At 38.2% G+C, this 18,017-nt stretch overlaps 1 protein-coding gene across 1 annotated transcript in view; it reads right to left on the bottom strand.

Annotated features, from left to right (window-relative positions):
* Window positions 1–18,017, bottom strand: part of ibtk (inhibitor of Bruton agammaglobulinemia tyrosine kinase) — a 122,785-nt gene that overhangs the window by 60,366 nt on the left and 44,402 nt on the right. The window contains exons 9-11 of the mRNA XM_059982377.1: window positions 17,362–17,485; window positions 4,021–4,198; window positions 1,559–1,739 (exon numbers count right to left, since the gene is read on the bottom strand). Coding sequence (XP_059838360.1) covers window positions 1,559–1,739; window positions 4,021–4,198; window positions 17,362–17,485 — 483 coding nt within the window. The remainder of the gene's footprint in view (window positions 1–1,558; window positions 1,740–4,020; window positions 4,199–17,361; window positions 17,486–18,017) is intronic.

Here is an 18,017-nt window from a genome sequence, read left to right on the forward strand (position 1 = left end):
AGACTCACAAGTGAAGTGTTGTCTCATCTGGAAGGACTGTTTGGGGCCCTGAATGGTGGTAAGAGAGGAGGTGTAGGGACAGGTGTAGCACTTACGCTTGCAGGGATAAGTGGGAGATCTGTGGGGAGGGACATGTGGACCAGGCAGTCGCAGAGGGAACAATCCCTGCGGAAAGCGGAGAGGGGTAGAGAGGGAAAGATGTCCTTAGTGGTGGGGTCCTGTTGAAGGTGGCGGAAGTTGCGGAGGATAATATGCTGGATCTGGAGTCTGGTGGGGTGATAGGTGAGGACAAGGGGGACACGGTCCCTGTTGTGGTGACGGGAGGATGGGGTGAGGGCCGAAGTGCAGGAAATGGAGGAGATGCGGGTGAGGACATCATTGATGACGGCAGAAGGGAAACCACAATTCTTAAAGAAAGAGGACACATGGGATGTCCTGGAATGGAAAGCCTCATCCTTGGAGAAGATGCAGCAGAGACGGAGAACTGGGAATAAGGAATAGAATTTTTGCAATTGGCAGGTTAGGAAGAGGTATAAGCAAGGTAGTTATGGGAGACAGTGGGTTTATAGAAGATGTCAGTGGACAGTCTTTCTCCAGAGAAGGAGACCGAGAGATCGAGAAAGGGGGGAGAAGTGTCCGAAATGGACCAAGTGAATTTGAGGGCTGAGTGAAAGTTAGAGGCAAAGTCAATGAAATTGACGAACTCAGCATGGATGCAGGAAGCAACACCAATGTAGTCGTCAATGTATCGAAGGAAAAGTTGGGGAGCAGTACCAGTATAAATTTGGAGCATAGACTGTTCGACATAACCCACAAAGAGGAAGGCATAGCTAGGGCCCATGCGAGTGCCCAAAACTACACCCTTGGTCTGGAGAAAGTGGGAAGAGCCAAAAGAGAAGTTATTAAGTGTGAGTACCAGTTCCGCCAACCTGAGGAGGCTGGTGGTGTTGGGGAACTGGTGAAGTCTATAACTGGTGAGGTTATAATCTAGCTGTTTTGCCCATAAACCAACTAAAATATTAATAAAGTCAGGAGTGGAATAATCACTTCAAAAATGAGTATTATTGATCACATTGTGGCTTTAAATCATTTAAGGTGATCTTTCATCACTTTTATGCTGGTTAATGAAGTGACATTTGACCAAGTCTGACCCATATCTTTTATAGGAATACAGTACTGTATACTTAATAGTAAAATAATGTAAATTGAAGGCAGCTGAGTCATAGATCAGGCATGTTAAATAGAATAGTTGAACAGACTTCAGGTCAAATCACTAACTCCTGCTCGTATACGTATTGATTTCCTACCACAGTACATCTGCTATTCTGCCAAAAGTAGTACATCAATTGTGACTTTGACTAAGACAGTTGACTTGGAAGACAATATCCTCTTAGCACAGTAACATTAACTATACAGAAAGTCAGTAATTAGAATGCATGTGATAATTGGCTATTAGATAGGGAAAGGGTCACAGACAGAAGGGGCTTCCTTCTCATTTGTTCTGTTAGGCAAATGAAAGTTATTCATGGACTCTTGGCACAAAGTAAAAATAAGTTACCTAGTTTTAGGATCGGACTGTAAAATAGCAAAGGTGCGTCCATTTGAATCAGTGGCAACAGAAACAGCACGATGAACACATGGAAGTTTCTCAAGTTTGATCCTTTCATACAAGCTGTTTCCCAATTCTGTAGTGTTACATATTTGATCCATAGGATTCTGAAGAATGCAGGAGTATTCATCTAGTTTAAAAAAAAGGAAAAAACAAATTAAAGCTATATTACACTTTTTAGTAAGACTAAAATCCAAAGATACACCTTGGGTAATCAGATTCTGCACAGCTTCCTCCTGCATTGAAAAATAAATTTGAAATGTGTATTGAGCAAATTTTGCAAAGTCATTGCAGCAATTATTTTGTGGTGTGTGAACATAGGAACATTTTTGATGAGAGTAAAATGGCATTCTCTAAAGATTGCATTTAATTGATACAGTTCTGCTCCACAAGTGAGAGATATGAGATTATATGAGTGAGAGACAAGTAACAAAATGATCTAACAGGATCAGGTTTATTGTCACTGCCTTGTTATGAAATTGTGGACTGCAGGAAGTGGCAGTTGGAGAACACACACCAGTCCTCTCTGAAGAGTGGGAAATGTGAGCAGCTTCAACATCTGAACAAACTGTTCTAGGTCCAAAACATTAATGCAATCATGCAGATGGTATGCCAGCAGCTTTATTTCATTAAAGGTGTGAGAAGGTTTGGTATGTCACCAAAGAGTCTAGCACATTTTAATAGGTGTAATGTGGAGAACATTCTGACTGATAGCCTTACAGTTTGGTATAGAGGCTTATTGCACAAGATTGCAAGAGACTGCAGAGGGTTGTAGATTCTGTTAGTTTGCCATCAGCACAACCCTCCCTCGCATTGAGGAAATCTTTAAGAGGTGGTACCTCAAGGTGAGATCCATCAATAAGGACCCTCACCATCTGGCACATGCTCTCTTCATGTTACTACCATCAAGGTGGCAGCACAGGAACCTGAAGACCCACCCTCAATGATTCAGAAACTGCTTCTATCCCTCCATCAGTTTTGAAAGGTGCATGAACTTCTTATTCCTTTCTTTTGTACTGTTTATTTGTTTTGCAATATATAGCAGTTCTATGTCTGCCCTGTACTGCTGCTGCAAAACAACAAATTTCACTATGTACAAGGCTGTTCTGCTGATACTGAATGCAAGGTTGTTTTGCGACATCACTCAAGCAGCCAATCTTACACCTATATGTCTTCTCATCAGCATCTGATGAGTCTGATACAAATTTCTAAATAATTTGGTCATAAAGTAATGAATCAAAATACAAAATCCATGTTTTAAATCAATATTTTTGAAAACAATATCAATCTACCTCTTCTCTTTAATCCTTTCCATCTCTGACCACAAGATAAACAAGTGATGAAAAGTCATCAACCTGAAACATTAATGCTGTTTACTACAGATTCTGCCTGTTGTGCTAAGTATTTCCAGCGTTTTCTCTTTTTATTTCCGACTTCCAGCTTCTGCTGTTTTTGCCTTTCAAAGAAAACAGCTATGACCACATGGATAATCAAACCAGTGATGCAAAATATCAAAATTAAACTTTGTAGGTAATTTCCCTTGTTGCACCACCATATGGAACAATTTAGAAGTGAGCTGGAAAATGGCATGGCAATATGGAATCTTACTGAATTAAAATGTTAACAAATGTAGACACAATAATTAACAGCTTCTAAGTAACTATGTAAATTCACACAAGTCAACACTTCTGAACGTTTGAAATATTAAAATGTGTTTCTCTGTAGAAGCATTCATGGCCCATTTTAAAAAGTATTACTTAAACATTTAGCAATTTCTACAGCTCAATTTTAACAAATAAAAACTTTAAATATAAACCTTGTCACATCAATGCACGATCAGGTGCAAGACCTCAGCAAGGCAAAAGCTCATACCAAAAAGTTAAACACAATACATCCTTGATAAACGGGCTGTTAAAATTAATGGATAGAAAATCACAAGCAGCTTGAACCTGGATCTACAATAAGCAGTTATACCTGCCGATCTTCACATTCAGGCATAGAGAGGAAAGCCTGCCTTAAGCCAATGTTCCAATTTTGGCTCCAGTAGGCTGATTCAGCCTTTTTCCAGAAAATGAAATGTGGTTTTGAAACTTAGCCATTTAAATACCAAGAGCTAGTTAAGAGTTGTATTGTTTCAGTGAGCAAAATAGACTATAAAAAATAGCAGGTTAAGAGACTAAAATTAGGACAAAATATTCACTTGAACATTTTTAGGCAGAATTTGTATTTGAAGATTAGCAATCATAGATACCATCACTCGGCATGTTAAAGAAAACATACCACTTATATAGCTCAAATTAATTTATGAAGTTGTAATGCTATAATAAACTCAAAAGCATGCTCAACTAATTCTGCTATAATGTTAAACATTAATCCAAAAAAATTATTTCAAACAAGATTGAAATTTTTACCTTTCTTTTCCAAATTCTTCAATCCTGATACAGCCCAATTTCCTGTAAACCCGTCTCCATCTTGCGTAACAAAAACCATCCCATTCTTGCTCAAAGCAATGTCAGACATGAAAACCTGTCGCCCATATGCCCAACGACACTGTTTAAACAAGCAGTTTGATGACCTCCAGCAAAAAACCTAATAAGGCAAAAGAGTAACTGAATTACATACCTTCCTATAAATGAAGAATACTTCTTTAAACAAGAGCTCTTCCTGTATATACAGAAGATAAAGGAACAATATGGCTATAAGACTCTGAATTGGGAATGATACACTTCAACAAAATTATGCCCCAGTCAAAATTCATGAATTTGCAATGCAACACGCAAACTTAAAAAATCTAGTCACCTTACCTTCAAAGACAGGAAAATAAGCCTTTAAGAAGGGTTTCCTAGCCCCATTTTTTTCACTTGCACAATTCATTAAGAGACTGAGATAACTGCAACAGAGAAGCAAGGTGCAGTCGAACTCTGCTAAGCCTGCGCACCCAAGCCTTTGGTTGTGCTCGACGAACAAATCTTTTGGACCGCTGGATGCTATTCATATTAATGATCCAACATAATTTTAATTTATTTTGTTTTTAAGATGTTACATAGTAGAATGATGACCACTGCAGTGAAGCTAACATGTTTTTGAAAACTACAGGCACTAGTATCCCAGTGGATTATGAGGAGAGCAGGGACGAACCACCACCACCGCCATAAAAATCTGGTGAGATTATATGATAATTGGTCAATATAAACTCAGAAAATGAAGCAAAGTATGCTTGTATGCACAAATTAATGGAAATATTTGAGCTCAGTATATTGTATAGCAATAACATTTGGCCCTTACAAGTAAAGGACATTGACCATCTCTAATCAGAGATTCTAAACATTTCCCATCATCAGCTATGAAATTGAATTTAAGTTTAATAAAGGTAACCAGAAAACTAATGAAGTGTCTACACAATTCGTATATGTCCTTCAGCAGAGTAAACATGTAATTCTCGCCCAGTCATCCCAATGCAAATGTTAGAACGGATTCAATAGAACATCCTTCTCTGAACATTCAGCAATACTACCAGTATCAAATTCCAGAAGTCACAATAGACAAAAAACTTAATTATGTAGACCACAGAAATATTGCAACCAGAAGAGTAGTCAGAAGCTCTTTATCATGGCAAATGATTTGCCTTTTGGCCCCTCACACCTTTCCCAATACTTAAGGGACAATCTAGCAGTGTGCATGTAGAAATATTCCTCATTTCCCTCTGAGTGCAACACCAACAAGACTTAAGAAACTGCCCAGTATCCTGGAAAAGCAGTGGATATAATTAGCAATCCAGCCATCGAAAGGCAGAGACTGAGTGCTGTTATGTTAAAATACAGTGAATGTTAAAATACTGCTTAGAAAGTGTACCTTTGCTACAACATCTACATGCTGTAGTGCAGCAAGACATCAAGACTTCGCTGACAACACCATAAAACCCAAGACTACAAGGCCCACAGCTTGGAAATTCCACAACCTGTAAAATGGCCCTCCAAATCAGACATTTGCCAAGTGTATATAAAAAAAAGTATCATAAGTACTGGGGCAAAATCCTGAAACCAAACAGCACAAGAGATTTAGCTTCAATACAGACTAAAGTAGATCAAGTAGTGACTGAGCACTACCCTCTCAAGAACACCACAGATTGGTCACTATTGGTGGCTTTGCACAAAATTTCCAGAAATTGAAAATATGTGTAGCTAGCTCAATCTATACCTTCAATAGAATTCATTGCTAAAGTTAAAGTTTAACATACTGGTTTCAGCAACTCCAGAAAATTCAAACTTTGGTTATCAATGAGGCTCCAAATTCTAAAGTAAATCACATATTTAAACTAGTTGCGCTTCATTAGCTCATCACATTTTCATTCTATCATCAAAACAACATCTTTGTATTCCTTGTGCAGGTCACTTTCTTTCAATATGACTTGTATGTTGGCTAAAAAGGCATTCTGTTCTTGAGGAATTGGAAAATAGCATGAAAATTCATTCTCAGACCAGTAACTGGAGTTGACTTGTATCTCAGCTACCAAGTTAAAGAGCTAAGAAAGCTGAATTTCTGATTCGCTCAGTATGTGATTAATAAAATGGATGTAGAGAGCAGCTCATCCAGCAAAATATAAATAGTAGTTACTTGCAGCAATGGAATAGAGGTGAGCTTCAGTCAGTAAAAACTAGTATTCAGCAATATCAAACTGGTACGACAGCACTTTATTTGATGCAGATATTCTTTCTATCAATAGTTTTGCTGGAATCAACCTTTGTCAACTTTAACCCAGAGGGGGAGAAAAAAGTGTTATTTGTAGCATGAAATTTCCTTTTGTTCTTACTGTTAAAATAAAGTGAATTCTAGTTAATTGGGACACATCCTGACCGATACATCTTCACCAATTAAGTTGTTGCTCCAAATAGCTCAAGTCTCATGAAAATAGTTAAAAAGATATTAAAAAAAGACAAACATTAACAAAATATGTATTTAAATGAAATATAGAACTAGAGCACTACCACTATCTGTACTGTACTATAAAACTGTATATTAGTTCCTAAAAGTTATCGATGAAGGAGTTCATGCAGTGCACGCAAAGAACAAAATTGTGCAGACACATAATGTAGATAACAAACCACCTTCATATAACACGATCGATGATCGCATCCTCCAAATCCTCATTCTCATTGTAGAATTCAAGATAACTATCAATACCTTCAAATTCTTCATAGTTCCTAACATTATGAAGTAGTGAAATCATTTCATTTTTATTCCAGCTGTTTCCGGCATCTCCATGCCTGAATGCTTGAAACCACAGTGAGCAGTTTGCAGTGAGCAAGTTCCAATTGCCTTACTGCTCATTTCTCGCCAACTATTGTTGACAAAAATCACTGCTTTTTGTACACACGTGGTACTATTTAAAAGCTACTCACTCTAAGCATGGTGTAGCATTTAACGACCACTCAAATGTGCACGACTGACACTAGAACAAGTCTCCTGCCCTAATGAAACAGCATAGTGTCCCAAATAAACAAAGGAAAGTCTGGTAATTTTTTAACTAGTTTTTGTTCTTTAAAAGCTGCCCTGATTAACTGATGGCTCCATTAACTGGAAGCCACTATCTATTCTAGTTCTGGCCTGACTCTGAAGCTGCAGCAAAGAGAACAGCTAAAAATTGATGAGTTGCTAAGTGTACAATGTTTCTTGTCATCTATTAGGTTGTGCAATTTTTTAAGCTTTATTGTCTTTAATAGGAGCTGTCTGTCCTTTAGAAGGGTGTTGAAAGATAAATTTTCTATTATTGCAATATATAGCTTTCTTACATAGTTGAAATTGTTACTCTATGCTGAAAGAAAATTTTAAACTTTGCATTCAAACACTTGTTGAGCTGATTTTACATTCACTAGATTGGACCGGGGATGTGTTGATGTGGGTAACTATACAATTTAAGTAATATATTTTCAGACCACCAGATGGCACCTGTAACGCATTCAGAATCAGAATCACGTATAACATCGTGGATGGTTGTGAAGAAAAAGTATTTCAGAACGTAAGCAACACACACAAAATGCTGGTGGAATACAGCAGGCCAGGCATCATCTATAAGGAGAAACACTGTTGACGTGTCAGGTTGAGACCCTTCAAGGGTCTCGACCCGATACGTCGACAGTACTTCTCCTTATAGATGCTGCCTGGCCTGCTGTGTTCTACCAACACTTTGTGTGCGTTGTTTGAATTTCCAGCATCTGCAGATTTCCTCGTGTTTGCTTTTTAATTTCAGAATGTATTCTGCATACATTTCTCTGACATTAAATGTACGTTTGAAACATTACCAGCATGACATGAAATTTGTTACCTTAGTGGCAGCAGTACATTACAATACACGATAATACAAAGAGAAAAAATAAGTAAATCAATTATGGTAAGTAGATATGTATAATAAAGTTAAATTTAAAATAAAGCAACAAAAATGTGAGGTATGGTTCACACATTTAATGTCCATTTATTAATCAGATGGCAGCAGGGAACAAGCTGTTCCTGAATCACTGAGGATGTGCCTTCAGACTTCTCTACCTGCTTCCTGATGGTAACAATGAGAAGAGGGCAGGTCTTGGGGTGATGGGGGTCCTTAATAATAGACATCAACTTTCTGAGACACCACTCCTTGAAGATGTCTTGGATACTATGGAGACTAGTACCCAAGATGGAGGTGACTCATTTTACAACTTGCATAGTTTTTTCTTGCTCCTGTTCAGTAGCCCCTCCCCCCACCCAAATACCAGACAGTGATGCAGACTGTCAGATTGCTCTCCATGGTATATTTATAGAAGGTTTCAGGTGTTTTAGGTGAAAAACCCAAATCTCTTCAAACTCTTAATGAAATATAGCCATTGCCTTGCTTTCTTTATGACTGTCTCGATATGTTGGGACCTTCAGTGACCTTTACACCCAGGAACTTGAAATTGCTCTCTCTCTCCACTTCTGATCCCTCTATGAGGATTGGTTCGTGTTCCTTCGTCCTACCCTTTCTGAAGTCTGCAATCATCTCTTTGGACTTACTAATGTTGAGTGCAAGGTTGAGTGCGGCACCACTCAACTAACTGGTATACAGTATCTTGCTCCTGTACACCACCTCATCTCCAATCTGAGATTCTGCCAACAGTGGTTGTATCATCAGCAAATTTACAGATGGCATTTGAGGTATGCCTAGCCACATAGTCATGGTTATAGAGAGAGCAGAGCAGTGAGCTGAGCACAATCCCTGAGGTGCCCCAGTGTTGATCATCAGCGAGGAGATATCATTACCAATCTGCACAGAGTGTGGTGTTCTGGTTAGGAAGTTCAGGATACAATTGCAGAGAGAGGTACAGAGGCCCAGGTTCTATAGCCTTTCGATCAGGACTGTGGGAATGATGGTGAGCTGTAGTCAATGAACAGTATTCTGACATGAATGTTTGTATTGTCCAGATGAAGAGCCATTGAGATTGTATCTGCCAGAGATATCTTGTGGTGATAGCCAATTCAGCGTAAACAAACTAAACTTCAAAAAAAAACGTGTATTTCATGATCCAGCAAACAATCAAATCTTCAGATCCATGAGCTACACCATTCTTTAAATAACAATAATGAAGTTTTTTTTTGACAATACATGTTGGTACACATTACATCTTAACATGGAACTGGATCAGTCGGCCAAGAAACAGCTGTCATCAAGCTGCTTTCTATACATTTTTAAAACATGGTCAGGAAAATCCCATTAACAAGATAAATTAATCATTGAAATACAATGCGGAATAGGACAATCCGGCCCTTCAAGCTGTGCTGCCCAGCAACCCCCGATTTAACAGTCTAACCACGACATAATTTACAATGACTAATTAACCTATCAACTGGTACATAAGACCATAAGAACAAAAGAAATAGGAGCAGGATTAGGCCATCTGGCTCGTTGACCCTGCCCATTCTATAAGACCATGGCTGTTCTGGCCATGGAATTATCTCCACCTACCTGCCTTTTCCCCATAAACCTCAATTCCCCTTCTATGCAAAAATCTATCCAAACTTGTCTTAAATACATTTATTGAGGTAACCTTCACTGCTTCATTGGGCAGAGAATTTCACAGATTCAACACCCTCGGAGAAAAGCAGTTACTCCTCATCTTCATCCTAAATCTATTCCCCTGAATCTTGAGGATATGTCCCCTAGTTCAAGTCTTTGGACTGTGGGAGGAAACTGTACTGTCTGGAAGAAACCCATGCGATCACAGGAAGAACAGCAGTGAGAAATAAACCTGGGTCACTGATACTGTAAAGCACTGTGCTAAACACTATGATACTGTGTCACCCTCAAAACTTCAAACACAAGTTTAACTTCCAGATTACATAAAACAGGTGGTCCCCATTATCTTTGTCATTCGTTGGTCGAATTAATGCTATTAAGATGATAGTATTACCCAAATTTTTATATTTATTCCAAGCATTACCAGTTTTTATTCCTAAATCTTTTTTTGATATTATTGACTCCAAAATATCCTCGTATGTGTGGCAGAATAAAAATCCTAGATTAAGTAAAAAATATTTACAGAAGCCTAAGGAGGAGGGTGGTTTGGCTTTGCCAAACCTGAGATTTTACTATTGGGCAGTTAATATTCCATATTTAATATTTTGGACACAAGAATTGATTATAGCATCTTGCCCGCAATGGGTAAATTTGGAATGTAAATCTGTACAAGACTTTCATTGTTTTCTATTTTAGGATCTTCGCTTCCTTTTGCTTTACCTAAATTGAATAAACAAATCACTAATCCTATAGTGAAACATACATTACGAATACGGTTTCAATTTCGTAAATTCTTTGGCTTGAATAAGTTTATCTTATCAAGCCCTATTATATCTAACTTTTTTTTTCGGCCCTCTTTTATGGATCACGCCTTTGTATTATGGAAAACAAAAGGTATAACATGTTTTCGTGATCTATTTTTAGATAACAGTTTTATGTCCTTTGAACAGCTATCTAATAAATATAATTTGCCTAAAACTCATTTTTTTAGATACTTGCAAGTTAGAAATTTCTTGAATAACATGTTAGTTTTTTCTGATATTATGTCCAATGGACATCACGGAAAATTTTTTAGCTCTGAATCCTTGCCAGAAGGGTTTAGTAGCCATCATTTATAATATGATCATGAAAATACAGCCAGAAGTATCAGAAAAAATTAAGAAGGAATGGAAAAAAGAACTTCATTGTCTTATATCCACTGAGCAGTGGGAGAAAATTTTACAATTAGTCAATTCTTCTTTTTGTGCTAAACATGCCTTAATACAATTTAAGGTTGTACATAGGGCTCACATGTCCAAGGATAAACTTGCTCAATTTTATTCTTATGTTAATCCAACCTGTGACAGATGTCATTCTGAAGTTGCTTCATTGACCCACGTGTTTTGGTCTTGCCCTTGCTTGCAAAATTATTGGAAAGATATTTTCGGTATTATTTCAACAGGAGGGAAAGGAGATACTGGGAAGGGAGATATCATGAACAACAGCAACAACTGGGACACAGCAACACTGGGAAGGGAGATATCATGAACAACAGCAACAACTCAAAAGAGAAAAAGGTGTATTCTGGGCAACAGAGACCAGAGCTTAAGAGGGAGTAAGCACTAAAACATAATTTAAAAACAAACATAACACTAAAAATGGAACATTAAATAGATGAGCTGTTTATTCCAGCCAATGTTGTAGCCAAAATATTTCTTTACAAAGGCCACTAGATGGCACCCATAGCACAGCATATAATTTTCTTCACATGTAGCCTGAAGCTCTGAATCTGTATCAAGACTGACAAATTCACACAATTATGAAAGCTGTTGAAGAGAATGCTTAATTGACAAATTAGCAGCATACTGGTAGTTAGTTGAACCACTGCCAAGCAGCACCAGAGGCCTCAGTTCAATCCTGACCTCAGATGCTGACTGTGTGCAGTTTAAACATTCTCCATGACCATGCGAGTTGCCTTCTACCTCCCAGAGATGTACTATAAATTGTGTTTAGTAGTATAGATTAGGGTTTTTCAACCAGGGTTCCATAAGAAGTTGCTAGGGATTCCATGAGAGATCGTGATTTTAAAAAAACATCGTTTTTTGATCTTCGCACAACGTATGATGCTAGCGCTCGCAGTAGTGAGCAGCCCTATTAGCAATCTCGTTAGAGGTCTCTCAGCCCAGTAATGGCAGTGTGCAGTCACAGTAGGGCCTGTGTTTATTTGGTTGAGTCCATTCTCAGTTTTTAGCACAAGTAAGAGGAGGCCATTGATAATTGCTGAGCACTGTATTGCATGGAGGGGAGGATAGAAGGCTGATGAGAAGTGTAAAGTGTGTTTTTTGAGCAATGAATGGATTCACCAAATTTCAGCTGTGACATCAGCCTCTCCCTCCTGAATTACCTCTGCCAACTTCCCCTAAAGCACCACTGACTGACTTATAACAACCAACAAACTACCAGTGTAGTAGAAAATTGGAGGGAAATTTTCCATTCTAAAGATGGTCCAGTGTGGCAATTTTTGAAGAAGAGGTGTAAAATGAAAGAGGAGTTTTCTAGGCCTGGGCCTGCAGACAATTCTGATAAGGTTAATGATGAAGAATTACAATCTTCTTGTCAAAGACGGATCAACCCGATGCAAAGGCACCAGTACCAAGAATGCAATAAGACCATAAAACAAACAAAAAAATCTTTATTCTTTATTCATAGCATGCTATGGGGGAAGTTATGGATTGATCTCCCAAAGAGCCAGTCCGGACACTGCCCTGCCCCGGAAGCACAATTCTTCACAATCATAACAGGAAATATTATAATTACACGAGTCAATACAGTCTTAGTTTTGATCACATGCTAAGATACAATTATATGTAAAAATTCATTGGTTAGTTATAATTATTTTCTGCCAAGGCTAGCATGAGCCTTAGTTCCTCATGTTGACACCTCCTCCCACTCTTGAACGTTCTATCCCCCCCCCCCCCAAATGACATCCATCCTTCCCCCTATTTAGTTATGTTATACTTGAAAATGCTTTGCGCGACCAGACAATTCCTTATTTGGACCTATGTCTAACACTAATAGGGAACAATGTCTGGTACGTCACTTGTTGCTGGGTAAGGTTCCCTTCCGGCTGTCCAGCAACTAACATAAGGTATCTATAATGTAACTGATCATTAGCTAATTATTGTCTTTTACTCTCTTTTAATCTATATCCCTATTTACCTATCCCTTTACTGCATCATTCCCCCCACCCCCCAAGTCATTTCACTGCACTAGTGCAACAATGGACACAAAAGAAATCCATCTTTACAATGGAAGTTACTTATCAATGGGTTTTACATAAACTGCTGATCCAAGTTGCCTGGACTGTGGTAAACGACTTACAAATGCAGCAACAGCTCCAGCAAAATTGAAAAGACATTTAACTACAAATCACAGCCATATGACACATAAAAGAACTGATTATTTGAAACATCTATTGGACTCTCAAAACAAATTAAAGCCTTTGAAAATAAAGTCACAGTCATTAAAAAAATAATCCAGGAAGCAAGTTACTTAGTAGCTTTAAGACCAGTTCACGAAAGAATGTTTAAAAAACTGAAAACCTGGACAAAGAGCACACCAATCTCCTGCTATACACAGTAATCTGGTGGCTTAGCAGAGGAAGGGTTCTCAACAGGGTGTATGAGCTGAAAGGTGAATTGCAGGAGTACCTTCAGGAAAACAGTAGGCCAAATTTTGCTGAGTGCTTTGAAGATGAAGAATGGCTGCAGAAACTAGCTTACTTAACAGACATATTTCATCAAATGAACCAGTTGAACAAGTCTCTGCAAGGCCCTGCAGAAAGTGATTTGACCTCAAATGACAAGATTCTTGGATTTAAAAGGAAACTGAATCTTTGGAAAAATTATGTTGCAAAAGGAAATTTTGAAATGTTTCCACTGCTGCTTGAGCTTGAGAGTGAGGAAAGATATCTGAAAGTCTTGAGTCTAATTGAAACCACCTGGAGGAACTGCAGAACAAAATAGAGCAGTATTTTTCCTCCCTTTCAACACAAGTGTACGACTGGCTGAGGGACCTTTCTCTGAATCTTCTGCTCAGCCTGCAAACTTGACTGGAGATAAGAGGAAGAACTTTGTGAACTGCACTCAAATCATGCACTCAGGATGAGATTTACTGACCCGCCCCTGGATAAGTTCTGGATTTCTGTGAAAGAAAAGTACCCTGCCATTCCTAGGAAAGCAATGAACATGTTGCTGCAGTTTTAAACTTCTTAAATGTGTGAACAAGCTTTTACTTGTTTAACAACTATCAAGAGCAAGGACAGAAATTGGCTCATTTTGGTTAAAGGTGAAATCCATGTGTGCTTATTTTGTTTGACCCAAAATTGAGAAATATATTATGTTTGCCTTTAAGAGTTTTTAAAATTTATGTAAGGGAAAGAACAATTAATTTCAAGAAAGGTACACTAAAAATTCATTCTATACCCAAAAGAGCATTTACAATTATTTTTGGATTATTGTATCTATAATAAACTGATCATACTACCATATCAGGAGCTGTGAATATAACATATATGCACGGGTTCCTGAGACCTGAAAATTATTTCAAGGGTTTTTCCAAGGCAGAAAGGTTGGGAAAGGCTGATATAGATGAATGGTAGAATCTGAGGTTAGTCAAAAACCAAAAAACAGCTTTAATATAGGTTGATGTAATTAAGTCAGATTTATTATCACTGACATATGGCGTGAACATATGAAAAGACAAAAATCTATAAGCTACAAATATAAACAAATAGTGCAGAAATATGAAATAACAACATAGTGTTCATGGACCTTTCAAAAAGTTGATGGCAAAGGGGAAGAAAGCTGTTCCTAGGTAACTAAATGTGGGTCTTCAGGCTCCTTTACCAATTCCCTGATGGTAATAACAAAGTGGCATGTTGAAGATGGTAAGGGTCCTTAGTGATGGATACCAACTTCTTGAGGCACAGCTTCTCGAAGATGACTTTAATGGTGGGAAGAGTTGTGCATATGATGGAGCTGGGCAACTGTATCACCCTCTGTAGCCTCTTGTGCTCCTGTGTATTTGAGGCTCCATACCCGGCTGTGACGTAACCAGTCAGAATACTCTCCACCATATTTCTATGGAAATCTGCAAACTCTTTGGCATCGTAGCATATGTAATCAAACTCCTAACAAAGCATAGCTACTTGCATGCCTTCTTTGTTTGGCCTACAGCAGATTTCATGCTGTATAACTATTGTTAGTTTTCTATTTCATTTTGTTTACAAATTACCATACTGTAAGCTTCTTACCCTTACAATATGCAAATATATAAAGGTACATCTGGTTTTGGGTGGTGGGGCAGAGATATGTCTCTACCAAAGGATGTGCAGGGCGCTGCTTCCCTCCGCTAACCTGCAAGTCACCCTTGGGCAAGGGGTAGCACCTGCTCAGCCCCCTATTCAGGATCACAAGGTCATGGGAGTATGGGTTGGATGGTTTTGTGAATATTTGGTGCATATCTCAAGTCCTGGTTATGCAACCACTGATGCAATCTCCAAAGGGTAGTGATAATGACTAGGGTCATGCGTCTTGTAAAGACACTGTCCAGAAGATAATGGCAAATCACTTCTGTATAAATATTTCCCAAGAACAATCATGGTTATGGTAAGACCACAATCACCCACGTCATACAATGCAGTACAGAATGAATGAACAATAGTTTGTTTAATTAGAAGTCAAAGTACTACTTTGTTTCTGTCCCTTTCTGATACTATTACCTCCAACTGATCCTATTTAAAGTTCAAAGTAAACTTATTATCAAAGTACATATATGGCACCATACACAAAACTGAGACTCAATTTCCTGCAGGTATTCAAAGTAAATACAAACACAATAGAATCAATGATAAAACCGCACACAAACGAAAGATGTGCAAAAGATAATAAACTGTGCAAAAAGGGGGAAAAAAAGGAAAGTCATCCCTCCTTATCCACGAATTCAACAAACCGCGAATACCCGGAAGTGCTCTTCCAGCACTTCTTGTTTGAGCATGTACAGACTTTTTACTTGTCATTATTCCCTAAACAACGCAGTACAGGCAGACCCCGGGTTAAGTACGAGTTCCGTACATGAGTCCGTCTTTAAGTCAGATTTGTACGGAAGTCAGAACAAGTACATCTGGTGTAATTTAGCGTCAGTTAGTCAAACGTTTGTCTTAGCATATAGTATATATTTTACCTTTCTATGCATATAAAACACTTAAGAAACATACGTATTCCCATAATTAAACCACTGTGTTGCTTAGTAATAATCATAGCTTTCATCAGGGCAGGGCCTTTCACATGTTCCATTAAAATTGTTCCAATCGTTGACTGACTGTAGCCTAACGCTCTTCCAATGACCGATGGCGTTTCACCCCTTTCCAATTGCTTTATTACTTCCACCTTATTTTCAATCGCGATTGTGATTATTTTCGTGAACAGAAACACTGCAGATTCAGAGCTACGCTGGGTCCTAAAGACCACCACACTGATTCAGGTTAAATAAGGGACTTGAGCATCCGCGATTTCTGGTATCCGCAGGGGATCTCGGAACTAATCTCCCGCAGATAAGGAGAGCCGACTGTAATATTGAGGACACGAGTTGTGGTGTCCTAGAAAGGGAGTCCATAAGTTGAAGCATCAGTTCAGTGTTGAGGTGGAGTGAAGTTATCCACTCTGGTTCAAGAGCCTGATGGTCGAAGGGTAATAACTGTCCCTGAACCTGGTTGTATGGGACCTAAAATTCCTGTATCTTTTTCCTGACGGCAGCAGTGAGAAGAGCATGGCCTGGATGGTGGAGTTAGAAAGGAAATTCCAGTTCCTTCTGTGACAAAATTTAGATAAATAATTTCCTGCAATTTGTGAAGAACCCAAAACTGACTAACGAATTTGAAAAAACAGAAGCAAAAAAATTACAAGCATGTTGAGTAGTGGTTAACTGTTCTCAGCAACAATGCTAAAAATATCTGAGTATTTCACAAACCTTCTCCCTTCAAGGAAATCAAATTATAAGTGTTGCTTCATCATCACCTCTCTTCTGTCTTGTTAATGGAACTGGCCAAAGATGGTGGAAGTCCTTGTGTAGCATTTTTATACCATTTTATTGCCTTGCTGACTATTTAAGAGGACATTAGGAATCAGTCACACATTTTGGCACTGAAGTTGTGTGCTCAACTGGCTTCCTAAGGATGGCAGTTTTCTTCCTCAAAAGGTCATAAGTGATGTGGCTGGTTTTTGTAACAGACCTATAACTGTTCTGTACAAGCAACTTTAAAATGTCATATAACTTGTTGATATTGGTCTCATAAAATAGTATGACAACTCTGCAAATGCTAACAAAAAATGAGAAGTAACTGACTATTTTTAAGCATGGGTATGAAGCTGAGTAAGGAGAGAATGTAACACAATACCTTCAGTATATCCTTTCCCACACAGCTCATTCCTTCATAAGCCAGCAGAACACAGTCATTTAAGTGCAGAAAATACAAGAGAAACAATTAACTCTGATCAAAGAAACATACTTCAGTGGAGTCACAAAACATACTACAGCACTTGAGGCAACTATTCGCAATTTAGGAATGCCATCTAGCTCAAATATATGCACCTCTGATCTAATGTGCGCGATATTCTAATACTGTGTTACTATCCCAGTACATAACAAGGGAGGGAGAGGGGAGGGAGTAAAATACATCTCTACTTACCCCGCCTGCCTCGTCCAGAGCCAGGATACAAACTTTTTCACCCCCTCCTTCATGGAGTACCTGTGGATCAACCTTGTGGTCCAGATATCCACCAGTAACAAGAACTTTCTTCAAGTTTAATTGCCTGCACAAGTCCAAAGAAACAATTAAATTTAGTACCTCTGAAAAAAATTTCACGTTCATGAAGATGCTCCTTAAATCTCTGATTTTACTAACATTATTTCAGTCACATCATCTTTGCAATTTTATTCTAGTATCTGAAATGTATTTTTTAGTAACTCTCACTTAACTACTGGAGCTGCTAGCTCATCTTACCATATGCTGGATTTATTCCTTAGTCCATTTAAAGTTTTATGTATCAACATGAGGACTGTCTTTTTTTTTCCCCCAGACATTATCGATTGAAATCATTTAACATTTCCTCAATGGATCAAGTTACCTACACTCCAAATTAATTTTCTTTTTGGTTACTTTCTCCAATGCTGGTAAATCTTTTGCAGCAAGGTGGTCAAAGCAGCACAAAGTACCTTTAAATTGTTTAAATGTTGACAGTAATCAAGCTAAGCAATATTCTCATTACAAGTGTAATTATAAATATATAACAGTGCTCATACTGGGTTGTTTTTTCCACCCAAAGAAAATATTATTTCACCACC

Source organism: Hypanus sabinus, chromosome 10 (assembly GCF_030144855.1).
Source record: "Hypanus sabinus isolate sHypSab1 chromosome 10, sHypSab1.hap1, whole genome shotgun sequence".
NCBI classification, from domain to species: Eukaryota; Metazoa; Chordata; class Chondrichthyes; order Myliobatiformes; family Dasyatidae; genus Hypanus; species Hypanus sabinus.